This window comes from Dipodomys merriami, unplaced genomic scaffold, assembly GCF_024711535.1.
Source record: "Dipodomys merriami isolate MVZ:Mamm:240054 unplaced genomic scaffold, mDipMer1.0.p SCAF_37, whole genome shotgun sequence".
Lineage (NCBI taxonomy): Eukaryota > Metazoa > Chordata > Mammalia > Rodentia > Heteromyidae > Dipodomys > Dipodomys merriami.
The window spans coordinates 13,667,760-13,685,332 of NW_027205270.1; the positions used below are offsets into that span (position 1 = coordinate 13,667,760).

General features: G+C 38.9%; 1 protein-coding gene across 3 annotated transcripts in view; it reads left to right on the forward strand.

The window, feature by feature from the left end:
* Positions 1-7,159: 7,159 nt before the first annotated feature.
* LOC138804711 (lysine-specific demethylase 3A) overlaps positions 7,160-17,573 on the forward strand; it is a 53,092-nt gene continuing 42,678 nt past the window's right edge. Inside the window, exons 1-4 of one of the 3 annotated variants that reach the window (XM_069989170.1) lie at positions 7,160-7,178; positions 8,265-8,480; positions 13,271-13,426; positions 14,425-14,535. In XM_069989170.1, coding sequence (XP_069845271.1) covers positions 8,295-8,480; positions 13,271-13,426; positions 14,425-14,535 — 453 coding nt within the window. In that variant the 5' untranslated portion in view covers positions 7,160-7,178; positions 8,265-8,294. Of the gene's footprint in view, positions 7,179-7,441; positions 7,567-7,592; positions 7,672-8,264; positions 8,481-13,270; positions 13,427-14,424; positions 14,536-17,573 lie in introns of those variants that run through there. The other 2 variants (XM_069989168.1, XM_069989167.1) reach the window with 2 other exon arrangements.

Consider the following 17,573-nt stretch of genomic DNA (forward strand, 5'->3'; position numbering starts at 1 on the left):
TTCATTCAATATGAGTTTTTCCAGGTTGGGTGGATACATTTGTAACATTGATTTTTTTAAAAGCTGTTCACATAAGACCTATGCATACTGTAGATGTAATTTGTTTCTCAACAGAAAAAGTCTTTAAAAATCAGCAAAGAGTTTAGTGCTGATGCTCTGTCCTGGCTTTGTTGTCACAGGTGCATTGCATTCACAGAAATAGCATAAAACATTTACATTTTTACACCAGATATTTATTTTTGTCTTACTTAACACAAGCATACTACGACAAAAAATAATGTTGGACTCTAATCAGAATATTCTCCCACTCCATCTATTCCATCCCCACTTATTCCTCAAGTTTCCCAGCTTAGGTTTCACATATGTACACTGCTTTGCAGATGAAGAATCAATGTCCAAGTAGATTCAAAATTTCCAGTTGGTTTCTCTCTGGCCTGTTTCTAGACTAGGAGATTCCTTTTGTGAATACTAATATATATATTGTATTACATATATATATATATATATATATATAATATGTGGGTCTATTTTTGTATTTTTTTTTTGGTAGGTCATGGTGCCTGAACTCTGGGTGGGCGCTGTCCCTCAGCTCTTCAGCTCAAGGCTAGCACTCTACCACTTGAGCCACACAGTGCCACTTCCAGTTCTTTCTGCTTATGTGGAAGAATCAAACCCAGGGCCTCATGCATGCAAGGCGAGCACTCTACCACTGAGCCAACTTCCCAGCCTTATTTTTGTATTCTTTAACTATTTATATGTATTGTTTTTTTTTCAATCATTCTTTTCATGAACTAGTAGTCCCTTAAGGTTCTCCTTATCCTTGTTAGGCTCTGGCTCCTTTCCAGGGTTCTTTTTCCAACATGGACATTGTTCTTATGCCTCTCCTTCCCCCACCCCATGTCCCAAGTGAATAATTTCATGAGTGTCTTTGTCACCCCTCCTCTAGATACTCCATGCTAGTTGACTTTCTGTATATTCGCCCTTCTCATACCATTTGATGTCCCAGGCTGAGCTACTACCATTTGCCCTTTTGAGGCCCCATATTGCATGCAAGCAACCTTGTCCTTTGGAAAACCTAATTTTCTCTGTCCTTCTGAATGGCTTAGGACTAAAACATTCAGAAAGAAGAAAAGAAAAAGAAAGAAAAGCAGAGAATTTTAAAATATTTTACTGATCTATGTGGGACTTCTTTTGGTGAATGTTCATTAATAATCTATCTTTACTGTTTTATCTTGATGGGAAACCAACAGACTCCAAAGCATGTATTGAATAACTTATGACTTCTACTCAATAGAAATACTATGTTAATCATAAATGAATTTATTACACTTATGAGGCTGTTTTTATCTATACATTTGTCTTGATTTTTCTCTCATTCATAGATTTTTCTTTCATTTGTCTTGATTTTTCTCTCACTCACTGAGAGATAAACCTTCCTCCTCCTCCACTTTTCTTTCTTTCTCCTCCTCCTCCTCTTCTTCCTCCTCCCTTTTCCTCCCTCCCTCCCTTCCTCCTCTCCTTCATCTCTCCCTCTCTTCTTCTGAACTGAGGTTTAAACATAGAGTTTTGTGCTTGTTAAACAGGTATTTTATCATTTTCCTCATGCCTCCAGTTCTTAAATTTTCTTTTGCACATTAGTAAAATCTTAGTTTTCTTCACATGGATTTTGTTCATTTTATTTTATGTTTATTTCTATGCATTCTGTAGTTTTGATAGTCATTAAAGGTTTCTTTTCTTCTTCTATCACATGTTCTAATTGATGCTTGTTAGAGAATAAAAATGTTTGCTTTTTTTATTGTACCCCCTCTTGACTCTTGTGGGGTGTGTGTGTGTGTGTGTGTATTGGGAGTGTGGGGAGCTAGTCCGTGGGCTTGAACTAAGGGCCTAGGTGCCCTTGAGCTTTTTTGCCCACCTCTAGCATTCTACACTAGTCCACCTTAAAAATGTTTGCTTTTTTTATTGTACCCCCTCTTGACTCTTGTGGGGTGTGTGTGTGTGTGTATTGGGAGTGTGGGGAGCTAGTCCGTGGGCTTGAACTAAGGGCCTGGATGCCCTTGAGCTTTTTTGCCCACCTCTAGCATTCTACACTAGTCCACTTTTATCTTTGTGGTGGTTAATTGGAGATAAAAGTCTTATGGGGGTTGAAAATGTGGCTTAGTGGTAAAATGCTTGCCTAGCATGCATGAAGTCCTGGGTTTGATTTCTCAGTACCATATAAATAGAAAAGGCTGGAAGTGGCGCTGTGGCTCAAGTGGTGGAATGCTAGCCTTGAGCCAAAGAAGCTCAGGGACAGAGTCCAAGCCTTAAGTTCAAGCCCCAGGACTGGCCAAAAAAAAGCCTCATGGATTTTTCTGCCTGAGCTGGCTTCAGTCCTCAATGCTCAGATCTCAACCTCTTGAGTAGAGATGATTACAGGTGTGAGCCACCTACACTGGGGTCTTGTATTAATTCTAAAAAATTGTCATGCATTTTCTTATCTACAAATTGTGTGGGTTTTTCTTCCATCCAAATGTTTATATTGTATATAATGCTATATTGTATTTATTTTTCTTGTCTTATTACATTAGCAATTGACCTTTATTATAATGTGTAGAATGATTAAATAAGCCATATACTAAGTCAAATCATAGCTATTGTTTTATAGTAATAATATTAAGGATGTTTATATTGCTCCTGACTTTAGTGGAAATCCTTTTAAACATTTATAATTGAGTATGATATTTTCTATTTCTGACGCATATCTTTTACCAAATTATGGAAGTTTTCTTCTACGCAGATTTTGTTGAGTTTTTATAGTGAATGGAAGTGAGGATTGATCAAATGGTTTCATGTATGATAATGTCTATTTTTTCTTTAACCCGTTAGTATAGTAGACTCCATTCATAAGATTTAAAGTTAACTTTAGATGTCAAAAGTAAAATATTACATTCACCTTATAAAAATAAGAGAATTTATAGGATGTGGAGAGATGGGTGAGATGTGGTCAAAGGAGATAAAATTTCGGTTTGACAGGATGAAACAGCAAGAGATCTATTGTACATCATGATGAAAACAATAACATATTGTATATTTTGAAAATTGCCAAGAATATATTTTAAGTTTTCTCACCACAAAAAGATAATTTGTATGGAGCTAATGCATACTGTTTAATAGTTTGATCTAGCTATTTCACAATAAATACAAATATCAAAACATCATGTTTTATTTCATAAATATATAAAAATTATACTTGCCCATTAAAGTTAAAGCAAAAAAAAAATTTACTGTACAGCCAGAAACCCATGGCTCCTGCCTATAATCCTAGATACTCAGGAGGTTGAGATCTGAGATTTTTTTTAAAGTTTAATTAATATTTTATTAAGCAGTAACAAAATAAAAATTACATGGAGACATAATTAAATACCTAATAATTGATAGTAACACATAATGCATAATTTAATAATATATACATATTGGTCTCATTCTATGAAATATGTAATTATATGTATGAATATATGTACATATATGATAAACAAGAATAGGATATTGAGTAATAATTAATTAATGCCTTATTAATTGTCAACTGGGACACATCATTACTGAGAATTGTGTTTCAAAAGAAACCCAGACAAGGAAGTCCAAGAGACTCCTATCTCCAATTAGCCACCAGAAAAACAGAAGTGGTGTTGTGGCTCAAAGTGATAGAGCACTAGCCTTGAGCAAAAAATCTCAGAGACAGTGCTCAGGTACACATTTCAAGCTCCATGATTGACACACAAAAAAAAATCTAAATAGAAAAGATGAGAGATTGAAAACGATGCTAATTACTTGTGATTAGTGTCTCCAATTCTACTGTGTATACTCCAGTACCCATATTTTAGCATATTTTAATGGAACATATAGTGTTTTAAATATTTCCATATGCAATTTTTTCATCCAAAGGGTATTTTTGTAGTCTAGATATTTTTCATTTGTTTAAAATGCTCTATAGTTCTTAATATATGTATCATAATATTCATTTATTAGTTTTATTTACTTATTTCTTAGTTGAAGTACATTTAGATTATCTTCACTTGTTGTATCCATAAACAATGTTGAAATGAGCAATTTTGTAGGTGTTTTCTAATAAACAGAAGACTTCTTAGTTTTCTGGAATTTTATCATTTTTAAAACTCATGAATGAGCTACTCAGGAGGCTAAGATCTGACGATCTTGGTTCAAAGCCATCTGGGCAGGAAAGACCAAGAGATACTTATCTTCAATTAACCACCAGAAAACTATAAGTGATGATGTGGATCAAGTGGTAGAGTGCTGGCCTTGAGCTGAAGAGCCCAGGTATAGCACTCAGGCCCAGAGTTCAAGCCCCACGACCAACAACAACAAAAACAACAAAACCTCATGAATGAATATTCACTTTAAAGTGCGTGTTCTCAAAATGTCTAGGTTTCTAGTTTGGGAAAAATAATTCAAACCATGAACAGATATTCAGTGTGAGTGTCTGCTCTATAATATTTACTAAAATAAACATGACTTTTCATCATTTCCCTTCTAATTTCATCCTTTTTAATATTGAAGTGACTTGATTTTTCTAATAATCCTAATTAATCTAGTGATTATTTTAAAATACAGTACTGGATTTAACTCATTGACATTTTATAGAAGAATTTTTTATGTTCACAAGTATGATTGAGCCATGATCATCCTTTCTTATATTCTCCTGATTCAGATTTGGTAATAAGAGCTTTCAGATGCTAGAAAGTATTAGATATCTTTCCATCTTTTCTAAGTTGTGTTCCCATGAAGAAAATATACACATTGTATTCCTTGAGTTTTAGTAGAGCTTGTTTATCTCTTAGCAATTACTTTTCAGATTAATTATGCAATCTAAGTCCTCTTTCACCATTTTTTTTGTCGGTTGTGGGGCCTGAACTCTGGGACTGAGCGCTGTCCCTCAGCTCTTCAGCTCAAGGCTAGTGCTCTACCACTTGAACTACAGCACAACTTCTGGTTTTCTGGTGGTTTATTGGAGATAAGAGTTTCACAGACTGACATACCCAGGCTGGCTTTGAACCGCAATCCTTAGACCTCAGCCTCAGTAGCTAGGATTACAAGTGTGAGCCACTGGCACCTGGCTCACCTGCTTTTGTAAAGTATTTCTAGGGTTCTTATTTCTGTGATAGATGTGTCATGTTAGCTTAGGCTAGTCCATGTTTTCAGTCCTAATAGTTCACAAGTACATACTGCCTTTATAGACTCTATCCTTTATTCATATAAAATTCATTCTATAGATTTTATTATTTGGTGACATTTTAGTCATCTTAGCTCTTGTAAATGTACTCTGTAATATTAATACAATGATCATGTTGAGGCAGGATAGACTGATATGGGACATGTGAGTCAAAACCCAGGAATTCAGAAATAAACATTGTGTTAATATGCAACTCGATTAGAAATGCATAAACATTATTCTTTCTTTAAGCTTCACTGAGCAACAACTAGCAGTTAAAAACAAAACAAAACACCTTCCCAACCCCACACTCATCCTTACTTCAAATGATATTATGCCTAGGAACCAAGCATGCATACTTTCCAGAAATATGCCTGGTATACTTCCTTCTCTGGTCTAAAGGATAGTCAATAAAAGTGTACAATTAAAAGTCTATGATGCAAGAACTGGAACTAACCAACTTATTAGGCTTAATATCTCTAGGCTGAACTGATAATGACAAATCACTATAGCATCAGATATGAATGGATATGCCAGGTGCCCATAACAAAAGGGATCTTTTTCAAAGGAATACCCAACTCTTTCAGTATTCATATTTCTGCTAAACCAGCCTATTTTTGTCCTTTCCATAGGCCCCTGCTTCCCTTTGAAGTTCATCTTTACTTTCTCCTACTTGCTGAATCAATCTGCCAGCTTCTTATCCTGTACCTGGACATTCTTTTTCTCTAAAACCAGAGAATCTAAGTAACACATCAAGATTCCCTCTTCTTTCTTCTTGAGAACCTCCATAAGGCCCTTACCAATCCTGAAGACAAAATCATCCAGCTATATTTATTATTCAGAATTTACTATCACTAAATGATGCATTACTCTATATTAATATTGCTATATTGCTTCCCCTTGATTACCATCAGATTAAAATTGTTAGCCTAACATTTTCAAGGTTCTTCTATTGTATGACTTTTTTTGTATGTTCAATTTTATTTTTATAATACTGATTTTTTAATGCTTATGATTTAAAATTAACCCATTTATATTTATTATAAGCAGTGTTGTTTGGACAACTTTTCTTACTTCATTTTTACCATACCTCCCTCTAGCTTGTGCTTTTCTCGTTCTCATTTTTGCCTTTTCTTAAACTGGGAAAGTTTTCTTTGTCCAGCTTCCTGCCATCTTAGTGGTCTGCAAACTATAAACACGATTTAATTCTTATTAACTTTAAAAATTTAAGATCATGTATCCAAGACCTAAATATTCAAAATGAACACCAGCCATTAACTTGCATCAAATAATCCTTTATTTCTGAACTTTTTCTGATTTCTCATTTTCACACTTGTAAACTTAAGAACACGAATTCTTCACTCGTTATCTTAAGGAGTAAATGTGATGCTAAGTGGAGCACCAGTCTTTATCAGTAAGTCTTCAATTACTTGCACCCTTTCTTCATTCAGCCAAGAAACTTCTAGTCCGAAGTACACAATCATCTTTGTGCTCTTTTGTCCTTCAAAGTCACCTTCTCTTTCATAACACTTGCATCATAATTGGTCTTCGTCTATTTTTCCAATTTCTTTGTAAGTGTCCAAACAACTTCTTACTCTTCCCTACACAAAAAGTCACATTGCAGTGAGGGGTCTTTTCTGCTTTGGACTTAACGCACATCATTTCCCACGGACTCGATGTCTTTCTTCATTTACCCTTCAAAATGGCGGACTTAAACGCTCTTGATCAGCACCACGTGCGCCTGCGCCTCTCGCGGCCATTTCACCCAGCAGCCCCAGCTCCCGACTCTGCTCGTCCAGGCGCATGCGCAGGAGCTTCCAATGCACGGTCGCTCCTCCCCCTAGCTGAGTACGCCTGAAACCGCACGTCCCCTCGGCTCCCCTCCCCCGCAGACTTCGTACCGCCCTCACCCCTTTCCTGTGAGATTCCTCCGCCAAGTGGAAGGCTCGTCTTCGCTCGACAGCCTACGCACGTGAGGAGCAATCCAATAGGCACTTGCAGCCCCTGATCTCTGTTTATACCCTCATCTGTGCGCCATAGCAATTTCTCTCTGGCCCCAAAGTTGATAGCCGATTTCGCGGGACTTCTTTTGCATACTGTGAGGCAACAAACGGAAAGAATGGGCCTGTGGCGGAGGGATCTCTCGCTTACGTTCCGAGTACTTTAACCTAATGGGGGTCGGCGGGGAGTCGGGAGGGTGGGGGAGGGAGGAGGCAGCCAAGGAATTGTTTTTTTCTCTCGCCCCGCCCTCACCCGGCTGGCCAATAGTGACGGGCCGTTATCCCACAAGCCTCGCCCAGCTCCGGCGACTCAGCCAATGATCAGCGGAAGCGGCTCCAGGGGGGCGGATCTATGAGGCTGTGCGTGTCTTGTGAGAGCTCTCGAACCAAGTCAGAGCTGGAGTCGGCTGGGCGGCTGGGAACGGTGGCTGCTACCGTGGGTGACTCAGGGAGGCGGGAGGCGGGGTAAGAACGCCGCGGCCTCGGCTGCGGAGAGAGAAGGAAGAATGGTGAAGGTGCTAAGCCCGGGCCCCTCTGCCCCGCTGGTTTCTCCCAGGCCTGGGCGAGGGGCTCCGGGGTTTCGGCGGCCCGGAAGCTGGGGGCGGGGGGCAGAGCTGCGGGGCAAGTGCGGAATCGTGAGCGCGTTCTCTCCCCGTGGGGCCGCCCGGGCGGGGACCGGGCCGCCTGGGACGGGCTCTCGCCATTGGGGGGGGCTTTTCTTTTCTGGGGTGAGGGAGGAATACTTTGTGATGCCACTTGAGCTGTAGATAATTCTCCTCTCACTCCCTTCTTACGTTCAGCTCGAAGGTTTTGGAAAAGGGAAACTTGGTGGAGCGAGGGTCACGCGGCGCTTGGGCCCGTGTTGACGGTGGGGGAGGGATCCGGGGGGCTATTGGGGTGCAGAGTCCGCCTGGGGTGGGGTCCTCGGTGCTAGGTGGGTGGGGATCAGGCTATCGGTCCGGTCCGGTCCAGTTGAACCACCTCCTGGACTCAGCCTCTCTTCTCGACTCCCCTCCCAGCGGCCGCCCCCATCGCATTTTGTTTTTGTGTCTTTTCAGGGAGGAGCCCTTCCTGCCGGCGTGGAAACCATGGTGCTCACGCTCGGAGAAAGTTGGCCGGTATTGGTGGGGAAGCGATTCCTCAGTCTGTCCGCGGCCGACGGCAGCGACGGCGGCCACGACAGCTGGGACGTGGAGCGCGTCGCGGAATGGCCCTGGTTGTCCGGGACCATTCGGGCTGTTTCACACACCGACGTTACCAAGAAGGATCTGAAGGTAAAAACCGTCCCCGGGGCTTTGGCAGCCGGACATTTCGCGGTTACCTTGGTAACGCGACGATCGGCCCCCTTCCTCTTTCTCATCCCCTCTCCTTTATTTGAACGGCGATCAGAAAGTTGGCATCTGATCTGAAGGTGCAGAAAACTAGACCTTGAAAGTCTTTGAAATGGTTGTGATAGAGCCGAGGTGTGTTTGGCCTAGAGCTCTTGGCTGCCTGCATTTAATAATGGGCTCAGGGTTGTTCAGACACGCTTCATTAATGCCAGCGCTGGGCCCCACTGGGACTCTGATTATTTCCCCTAAGGGAGGGCTATTGTTACTAGTAGTAGGTAGGGCAGGTGGGTGACATTTGGAATCATGAAGTATCGAAGGCTAGGGACTGGAGGTTGTTTTCAGAGATGATTTTTTTTTTTTTTGGATTGGTTTCTCCTTACCTTTATTACCAAACTTCTCTCCCCCCTCCAACTTTTTGACTTATTAAAAACAAAGTGAGTGGAGAGGGAGGAGGTAAGTTTGGTTCGGCCTTTGAGGGTGGGTTAGATCTGGAGTGGACAGTTGGTTGGCTGTAGATGGATGGAGGGGTATGACCATATATGGAGGGCCAGGGTGGAGCTGTCCTGTATTTGTTGTATTGGAGGAATAGCTTTGAAATATTGTACTTAGTGCGTGCAGGAGAGAAGGGAACAAGTGCCACCAGTGATTTTTAAAATCCTAAGTGCACTCCACAACCTTTTTCAGTTAGATCTTTTGAAAGAGGAATGAATTCTGATTGTACTTTCCAATAGAAATATTGGTGTGAAAAGATTGTCTGGAAACAACCAGTGGGGAAGCCATTGTGCCAACAAAGACTTCTTTGTGCAAAAACATCTGAAAAAAGATCTCTAACAAAGGCCCCAAAGTGATGATAACTTGAAGGAAGCTCGTCACTAGAGCTTAGATTTCCACCCTGAGTAATGTGTTTCATGCTCGTGTTCTTTGCTTTTTCTTGAAAGCTACTCAGAGGAAACAAGTTATAGCATTGGGAGTGAAATAGATGTTGCTTACTCTGGAACATTGTTCATTTGAACACTTTCAGAGTGACCGTGCATGCCAACACCAGTATGAATCTGCAGGAGATTTGGGAAAACCATATGTAATTATGGATTTTTAAGTTCCTGTTCTGTGCCCTTTCTTCATGTTGAAAGAATGACCACTGCTTATCTGCATGCCAAGCATCATTGTGATCACTTAACGGATATAATCTTACCTAATCCTTACAGCAGAGTTTGGGGTACTAAGTACATTTATTGTAATTACAGATGAAGATACTTTGGGCTAGCAGGGCCACCTGGGAATTAGTACAACCTGTTTTCTACCCAGAATGATTTATTCCAGAGGCTGCCCTGTCACATAGTGTGACCTAGCGTTCTGCCATATCCTTCATTCCATTTATTCTACCAAGTCAGGTTTTCATCTTTATACAGCCAGTGTGCAAGGATAGCCAACCTACTTGGGCTTTGTTGTAATTTCAGTCATGCTTGTGGGTTATTTCTCTTGCCAAATAAGAATTGTTTGTTTTATCGGATTTGAATGGAAATGATGTTTAAACTTTTATAAGTCCTCAGTTCTTTGGAAGATGACAAAAGATTAGATGTTGCCATCCTTTACTGTGTTGAGAATGGTTGGTTAAAGCTTGTTTAAGGAAAAGAGGTCCTTAACATGCAGTCTTTTTCAGCTCCATGTTCCTATTTCTAACCTTTGGGCAGGTTCCTCATTCATTTCAGAGGAACTGCTTTCAGGAAAAAGACTGATGCAGACTTGCATAATTAGCTACTTAATGATGGAAGGATGATTTGAATCCAGGTGAGGCACCTGGAGACAACTGACATTTCAAGAACAGTTTTGGTTTTGTTGGAATTCTGCATTACCCACAAACTTCATTCACAACTCAGCTCTATTTTTCTAATTATGATTTATGACTACATCTTCTCTTCTAAACATGGTTTGTCATTGCATCCCTTAGTTGAGTAGCAAAAGTAGTTGGCTTAATCTTAGGTACCATGTTGTGTTTAACAATAACAAAAAAAGGATTTTAAAATTCATTTCACGGCCTGGCACCCCATGGCTCACGCCTGTAATCTTAGATACTTAGGAGGCTGAGATCTGAGGATCACAGTTCAAAGCCAGCCTGGGCAGGAAAGTCCGTGAGAATCTTATCTACAATAAACTACCAGAAAACAGGAAGTGGCGCTGTGGCTCATTTGGTAGAGTGCTTGCCTTGAGCTGAAGAGCTGAGGGACAGTGCCTAGGCCCAGAGTTCAAGCCCCATGATCGACAAAAATAAATAAATAAATAATAAAATTCATTTCACTTGTACTCAGTGAAATGCAGGTAGGAACCAGGGAACTGAGATCATTTTTATATCTAGGCTTAGAGAAATAAAATTTTTTGGTGAATGGGGCTGTGATAAATATGAATAACTAAAACTCAGGTAGTATACAACTGTTCTTTTGGTAGTCCAAATGTTCTTTTATTAGTCCAAATACAAGTCTGTCTAGACTGGTTTGTTTAGTTGATAATGTTAAGAGAAAGACTTTGTAACAGTTACTTAGAAGACAAAGCAATAACTCCCCCTCCCAAAAAAAAAAAATCAAAAATGATAGATGGTTACAGAGGTAAAAGTGAATACAGTACCAGTAGGAATAAGGATTAAATGAGTAATATGTATCAAGATTCCTTACTTAATTCTTACAAGTGTCATATTTAGTAAGATGTACTTTTTAGTGTAGGAAATTGAGACTCAAAGAATTAAATAACTTACCCAAGTTTGTCTCCAGGCCTTAAAAGGCTGGGTTTTAATATTCAGATTGAGTAGAGCATTTAATTTTACTAGCTTCTCTCTCTAGTACCTAAGAGTACTGCTTGGCATATAGTGTGGCCACAAATAAGAAAATACCTTACAGTATCTTCTACTATGAAGTAGAAGACTACTATGAAGAAGTAGTTCAGAAGTAATGTATGGATGGGGCAATGGCATTTTATACATTAGAGTAACAGGTCTTAATTAAGTAGGATTGTAAGGACCTACTCTTTCTACTTGAGCGTAAAGCAAGCTGCTTTGTTCACTTGAGTTGGGATGCCCTCTTTCACCAACTTGCCTATAAGTCTTTATCTTCCTATGTGCCTTTTCCTTGAGTGTTTCGTCACTTTAGTTCTTCGAGGTATCTTTGGCAAGAAATAGCCTTTATTCTCTATAATATACCATTTTTTGCTATTGGCAGCATTTAGGTGCTTTCTTCAATTCTTGCCTTTCATTCGATACAATCAAAACAAATACTGGTGATTTCTATTGCAATCAAGCTATGCAAAATTAGAAGCTTCTAGCACAATGTAAGATAGTAAAAACTGTTTACTTCTTATAATTGAATGCCATACTTTGAGATTTTAGACAAGCATTTTCTTTTGGAATAAGAAAACAAGAATTAAATTTTAGGCTGAGGTGTGATATATATAAGAACTTCAAACTGCTCTGTTTCCTACTTTTGAACTTTGAAACATTTCCCTTGACATTTCTGATGGCTTCATAATCCAATTTCATCTCAAAAGTGAAAGGTGGTTGAAAGGTTTTGAGATTAGTTTGATTAAACAATAAATAATTCATGTATCAAAATATCTAGTTTGAACTGTCCAACATACTATTAAAACATGTATGTCAGTTAACCATAAATGTGTACTAGAAAGAAAATGTCACAAAACTAGAATAATTTTCAAGGGGACTGATGGAGAGAAATTCATAAGAGAAGGCTTCTTGAGCAAAGGATTCGTGAAGTTCTGACAGATTAGTGAAAGTTTTTTTAGTAAACTGAATGTTGAAAAGAGATAGGAATGATATATGTCTGTGAATTTGTAAACAGATTTGATATGTAATAGGTTTATTAACCCTTAAAACCAAAAATGAGAAGCCTTTTCATAAAAAGAATTTTAAATAAAAATAGTGATTTTTCACATTGAATTTGAGTTTATTAAAATCTGTCAATACAAAAAAGTACTGAAGAACTAGAATAAGAGGTAGCATATTGATAAAGAGTTAGCAAGAGAGGATGTTTTTGCCCTGAACAGTTTACTGATGGAGGGTTTTGTGGGGTTTTTCCTTTTTTGTCTTTAAAATAGAGTTATACAAGTTGTAATTGTTATAACCAAAGGTATTTTGCAAATCAGAAGCAGCAAGCATCACAATTAATTAGTAAAGTACTACTTCATTGGAGGTAGCTCAGTGGTTAGAGTATTAGTCTAGCATGCTAGAGCCCTGAGAGTTCATCCCATGGATGGAGAAACTAGAGGTAGTTCTGGAATAGTTTGGGTCATTAACTAGATTTTCTGTTTTAGAAAATAAGTAGCTTTAGGCTCTCAAAATGAGTGTTGAAAATTGGCGATATATTAGGCGTTGTGCTAAATCCTGATATGAGAGGAGTTTAGAGTTATATAAGGGGGTAGGAGGATAAAAAGTTTGTACTTGCTGTGTCAACAGAATTACAATGTGATGTGGAAAGTACTCTTTGAGTTTTAAATTGATTTCCTCACTGACACATCTAACATATGCAAAACACTTTTCACGCTGGTGTTATGTTTGTTTAAAAACCCTGGGAGCCAAAGCTGGGTGCTAGTTCCTTATGTAGAAAAGTTAGGGAACAGGAAGGGGGAAACACAGCAGATTTAGGCTTCCAGTAAAATAATAATGGTACAATTCAATTTCATTTTAATTTATCCATTTTTCTTAACTGAATCTGTTTATCTTATTGTTTGTGTAGGTGTGTGTGGAGTTTGATGGGGAATCTTGGAGGAAGAGAAGATGGATAGAAGTCTATAGCCATTTAAGGAGAGCATTTTTAGTAGAACATAATTTGGTCTTGGCTGAGCGAAAGTCGCCTGAAATTTCTGAACGAATTACTCAGTGGCCTGCAATAGTGAGTAAAGATTGGGCTTTATTAAACTGATAGAGAGAGCATTTCATCCATTTTGGGGGGAACAAGGAAAATCTATGTGACATGCCTGTATCTAGACCACAGGGAGACAGTAGTCCACATGATTGACAAAAAGGGCATGCTTAGACTCTGTTGGGAGCTCTATGACTGGGGCAGGTCTCATGGCTTTCCTACAGCCTTTTCTTCATTCGAAAAATAGGATGGAGGTAATTTGGGGTATGTCTAGGTTAGATGTCAGAAACCACTAGTTACACAAATTTAAGATCTACTTGGTTTAGCCCTAGTAGTGTTCTAAGATTTGAGTGTGTGACCTAATATACATTTCCAGTGTCTGTTGTAAACCACAGGATAGCTTCCCACTGTGTGTGCCACTCTGTGTGGCAGCAGTGGGCTGTAAGCTGCATAGAAGCCATCATTGCCCTTGAAGAGTTCTTAGTTTTGATCTCATGATGCCAAAAGTTCCTATTGGCAAAGAAAAATTGGGACTCGAGACACACTTAAATCAGTGTATGATTGTGCCTGTAAGGCATTTCAAGTCTGCTCAGTTTGCATCAAAGAATGATCACTGTCTGGAAAGGACAAAGCAGGATTTATGGAACGTAAGTGAAGGTGTGAACAAGGAAGATTCGGGTAATACAGAGTTGGAAAAGCTGGAGATTTTTGAATGATAGAGGTTTGTGGTTAAAGTTGTAGTTTGTTCATTGTAATTTCTTTTTTCCCCAGTTTTAAAGAATTTTCTAAAGACAGCCTCATCCCAGCAAAACATACATGTTTTGTTTTTTAAAGTAAACATGGATGTGTAGAAATGTATGTTAATGGTGCCCAAGTATGTATCTGACTAAAATTACTGGGTATAAATAAAAATGTGATCTTCAGACTGCGTAATTGTTATGGGATCCTTGCAGTAAAATCTTAATGACTTTTGTTATTTCATGTCTGTGTGTAAAATTGCCAAAGTGTTTTGTTTTGGTTTGTTCTAGATGTATAAATCTCTGTTGGACAAAGCTGGTTTGGGATCCATAACTTCTGTTCGCTTCCTAGGAGATCAGCAAAGTGTATTTCTTTCCAAAGACCTTTTAAAGCCTATACAGGTAAAAAACAAACATGAATAGTATTAAACCATAAAAATAGAAATAGTTTTTTAACATGAGAATAAATTTGTGCTGTTTGGAGTTGACAAGACAAGAAATACTAAAGTTGATGGTGTGTGTATGGAAACATGTAGGCAATAGGAAAGTAATTTTTCAGAGTTTACATTTATATGTATAAATGAGCACATAGACATACATACATATAGTTAACGCTTAGGATTCATGGGTTTATGTTTATGAATTTACCTACTTGCTAAAATACATTTTTGATTGATATAAGGGATTATACTCAAGGTCTTGTATTTGCTAGATAGGCACTCTACTTTAGGTAGGCCTCCAGCCACTGGTTATTTTCAGAGTGGAATCTGGATTTATATCCAGATTAGGGTGTGAAATGCTTCCCCACATCACTGGGAATGACAGCCATTGTCCTTCCCCTGTAGTGTGTTAACAGCTAGTTACTAGGGCCTCATTCTTTCTTGTTTTGTTTACAACTAATTCTATACCACTTGAGCCTCCTCAACACTATCCACAATTTTTTTGGGGGGTCCAGTTGTGGGGCTTGTACTCTGGGCCTGGGTGCTGTCCCTCAGCTCTTCAGCTCAAAGCTAGTGCTCTACCACTTGAGCCACAGCGCCACTTCCGGCTTTTTTCTTTTTGCTTATGTGGTGCTGAGGAATCGAACCCAGGGCCTCAGGCATGCAAGGCAAGCGCTCTACCACTGAGCCACCTTCCCAGCCCTCCTCAACTCTAGTACCAACATTTTGCTAGTAATTGGGATGGACTCCTAAGAACTTTTTTGGCTGGGCAATGGTGGCTCATAATCCTAGCTATTCAGGAGGTTAAGGTCTGAGGATTGTAGATTGAGGGCAGTCTCTCTTAACGCCAGTTAAGCAGCAGAGCCAGAACTGGAGGTATGGCCTAAACGGTATAATACCAGCCTTGGATTTAGGAAGCTAAGGACAGTACCTAAACCCTGAGTTCAAGCTGCAATACCAATATAAGGAAAAAACCAAACAAAACAAAAAAAAGTGACTGTTCTGCCTGGGCTGGCTTTGAATCTCAGTCCTCTAGTCTCAGCCTTCTGTATAAATAGCTAGGATTACAGACATGAACCACGGAGTACCTGGGTACTTTTACAAACTTGTGTGTTCAGTCTGGTCTTAAACCCTGATTCTCTTGATCTCCACCTCTAAAGTAACTAGGATTACAGGCTTTCCTGTCACATCCAGCCAAATTTAATTGTAACCAAGACTGATGTATGTGGTAGCTCACCCACTTTTGTAGTCTTGGCCCACACACAATTTGAGTTGCCTAATGCAGATTTCCAGCAGAACTCAAAGTAAATATACTTCTACCTTCGGCTTAGTTCTCACACTATAAACACACATGTCATTTTTCAGCTTATTTATTGCCATAGTTTTGTATTTTGTGTGTGTGATTTTACTGATATTTGTGTTGTGTGTGTGATTATGATTTTATTATTTAAAATGACTTCCACAGTAGGATTGAAATGGGCTGTTTGGTGTTCATAAGTGCAAGCAGGCTGTTAGATAAGTGAGTTTTTAGTGCTTTGGGCCATAATTTCAAGGGTGATGAATCAGCACAAGGCATCCTTAAACAGAAAACAAGGTGGTTATATATTGATAGTTGATGAAAATGTGGTCAGAGATTCACAGGCCTAAGTATCATTTTTCAGTATTTGCTAGTTTAGCTTTTTTTTGGTGGGGGAGGGCGGCAGTCATGGGGTCAGCCTGGGTGCTGTCCCCAGTTCTTCAGCTCAAGGTGAGCGCTTTACTGCTTGAGCCACAGTGCCACTTCTGGTTTTCTGGTGGTTTATTGGAGATAAAGAGTCTCACAGACTTTCCTGCTGGGGCTGGCTTTTTGAACCATGATTCTCAGGTCTCAGCCTTCTGAGTAGTTAGGATTACAGGTGTGAGCCACTGGCACCCGGCTAGTTCAGTATTTCTTTTACAGCTTTATAAAACAACTAAGAATGACATTTGACAGTATACATATATTCTTTCCAGTTGGCTCATAAACATCTTTTTCTTAACATTTAGGCTGTTGGGTCTCTTGATTTATATATATGACTTAGGAAGCTATTGGGAGAGAATCACTACCTCCAAAATAGTGTTGGTTTTGTAGTAATACTCATGATACTTATTAATCCTCCTTACCAACTTGTGACTTGTGATTTCAGGTCTGTCTTACACCTGTAATGTAGAATTATTAAGCTTCCCTATTTCTGAAAGATAACCTTCGTGAAGTAGCTTCTGGATTACTGAATCTTTGTTGGAAAGCCCAATTCACTTGTTTTGTCTCTACTTGCATTCACTTTACTTCCTCATCCTGGGAGTGAGTAGAAACAAGGCCTCTAATATAATTTCATGTGAACTTTATTTTGTAATGTTTGTATAGTTGGAACAAAGAAGGATGCTTTTTACCTAAGTTAGATTCAGATAAAAGTTACCTTCGTATGTTCACTAGGCATCTTAATGGTTTTTCTGCCTTAACTGGTAGGAAAATTTGCTCTTATGGACCAAGAACATGTAGCAATATTGTGGAAGTTTTTACTGAATAATATTTCTTAGCATTATTTCAGTATTTACATTTTTCATGTGTCCAAGCTTTGCAGTTAAGCTAGAGCTCTTAGTTTTGTTTTCTATGGTTGAAAAAGAACAATCTAGGTTAGTATAATTTTTTTTCTCAGGAAGGAACAGTATGAGCTATCAGCTTGAATTTTGTGTAATAGAAATATATGATTGGATGCTTTACTCATAAGATTTGGTCAAAGTTCTCTTTAGGCTTCTTCTGTATGAAATGCCATGTTGGAGGATATGATTGTCTTGTAGGATGCTGGCTCTGAGTAATGCAGATAACCTCTGAAAAAATTATTTGGCTTATGCAAAAGTTGGAGTTGAAACTTACGGTCTGCCTTTAGATTACATTTGATTCAAGTATATGGATAAGGAAAAAGACAAGGTGTCTAGTACCTGGCCATATATAATGAACTCTAAAACTCAGGCAAGCTAGAA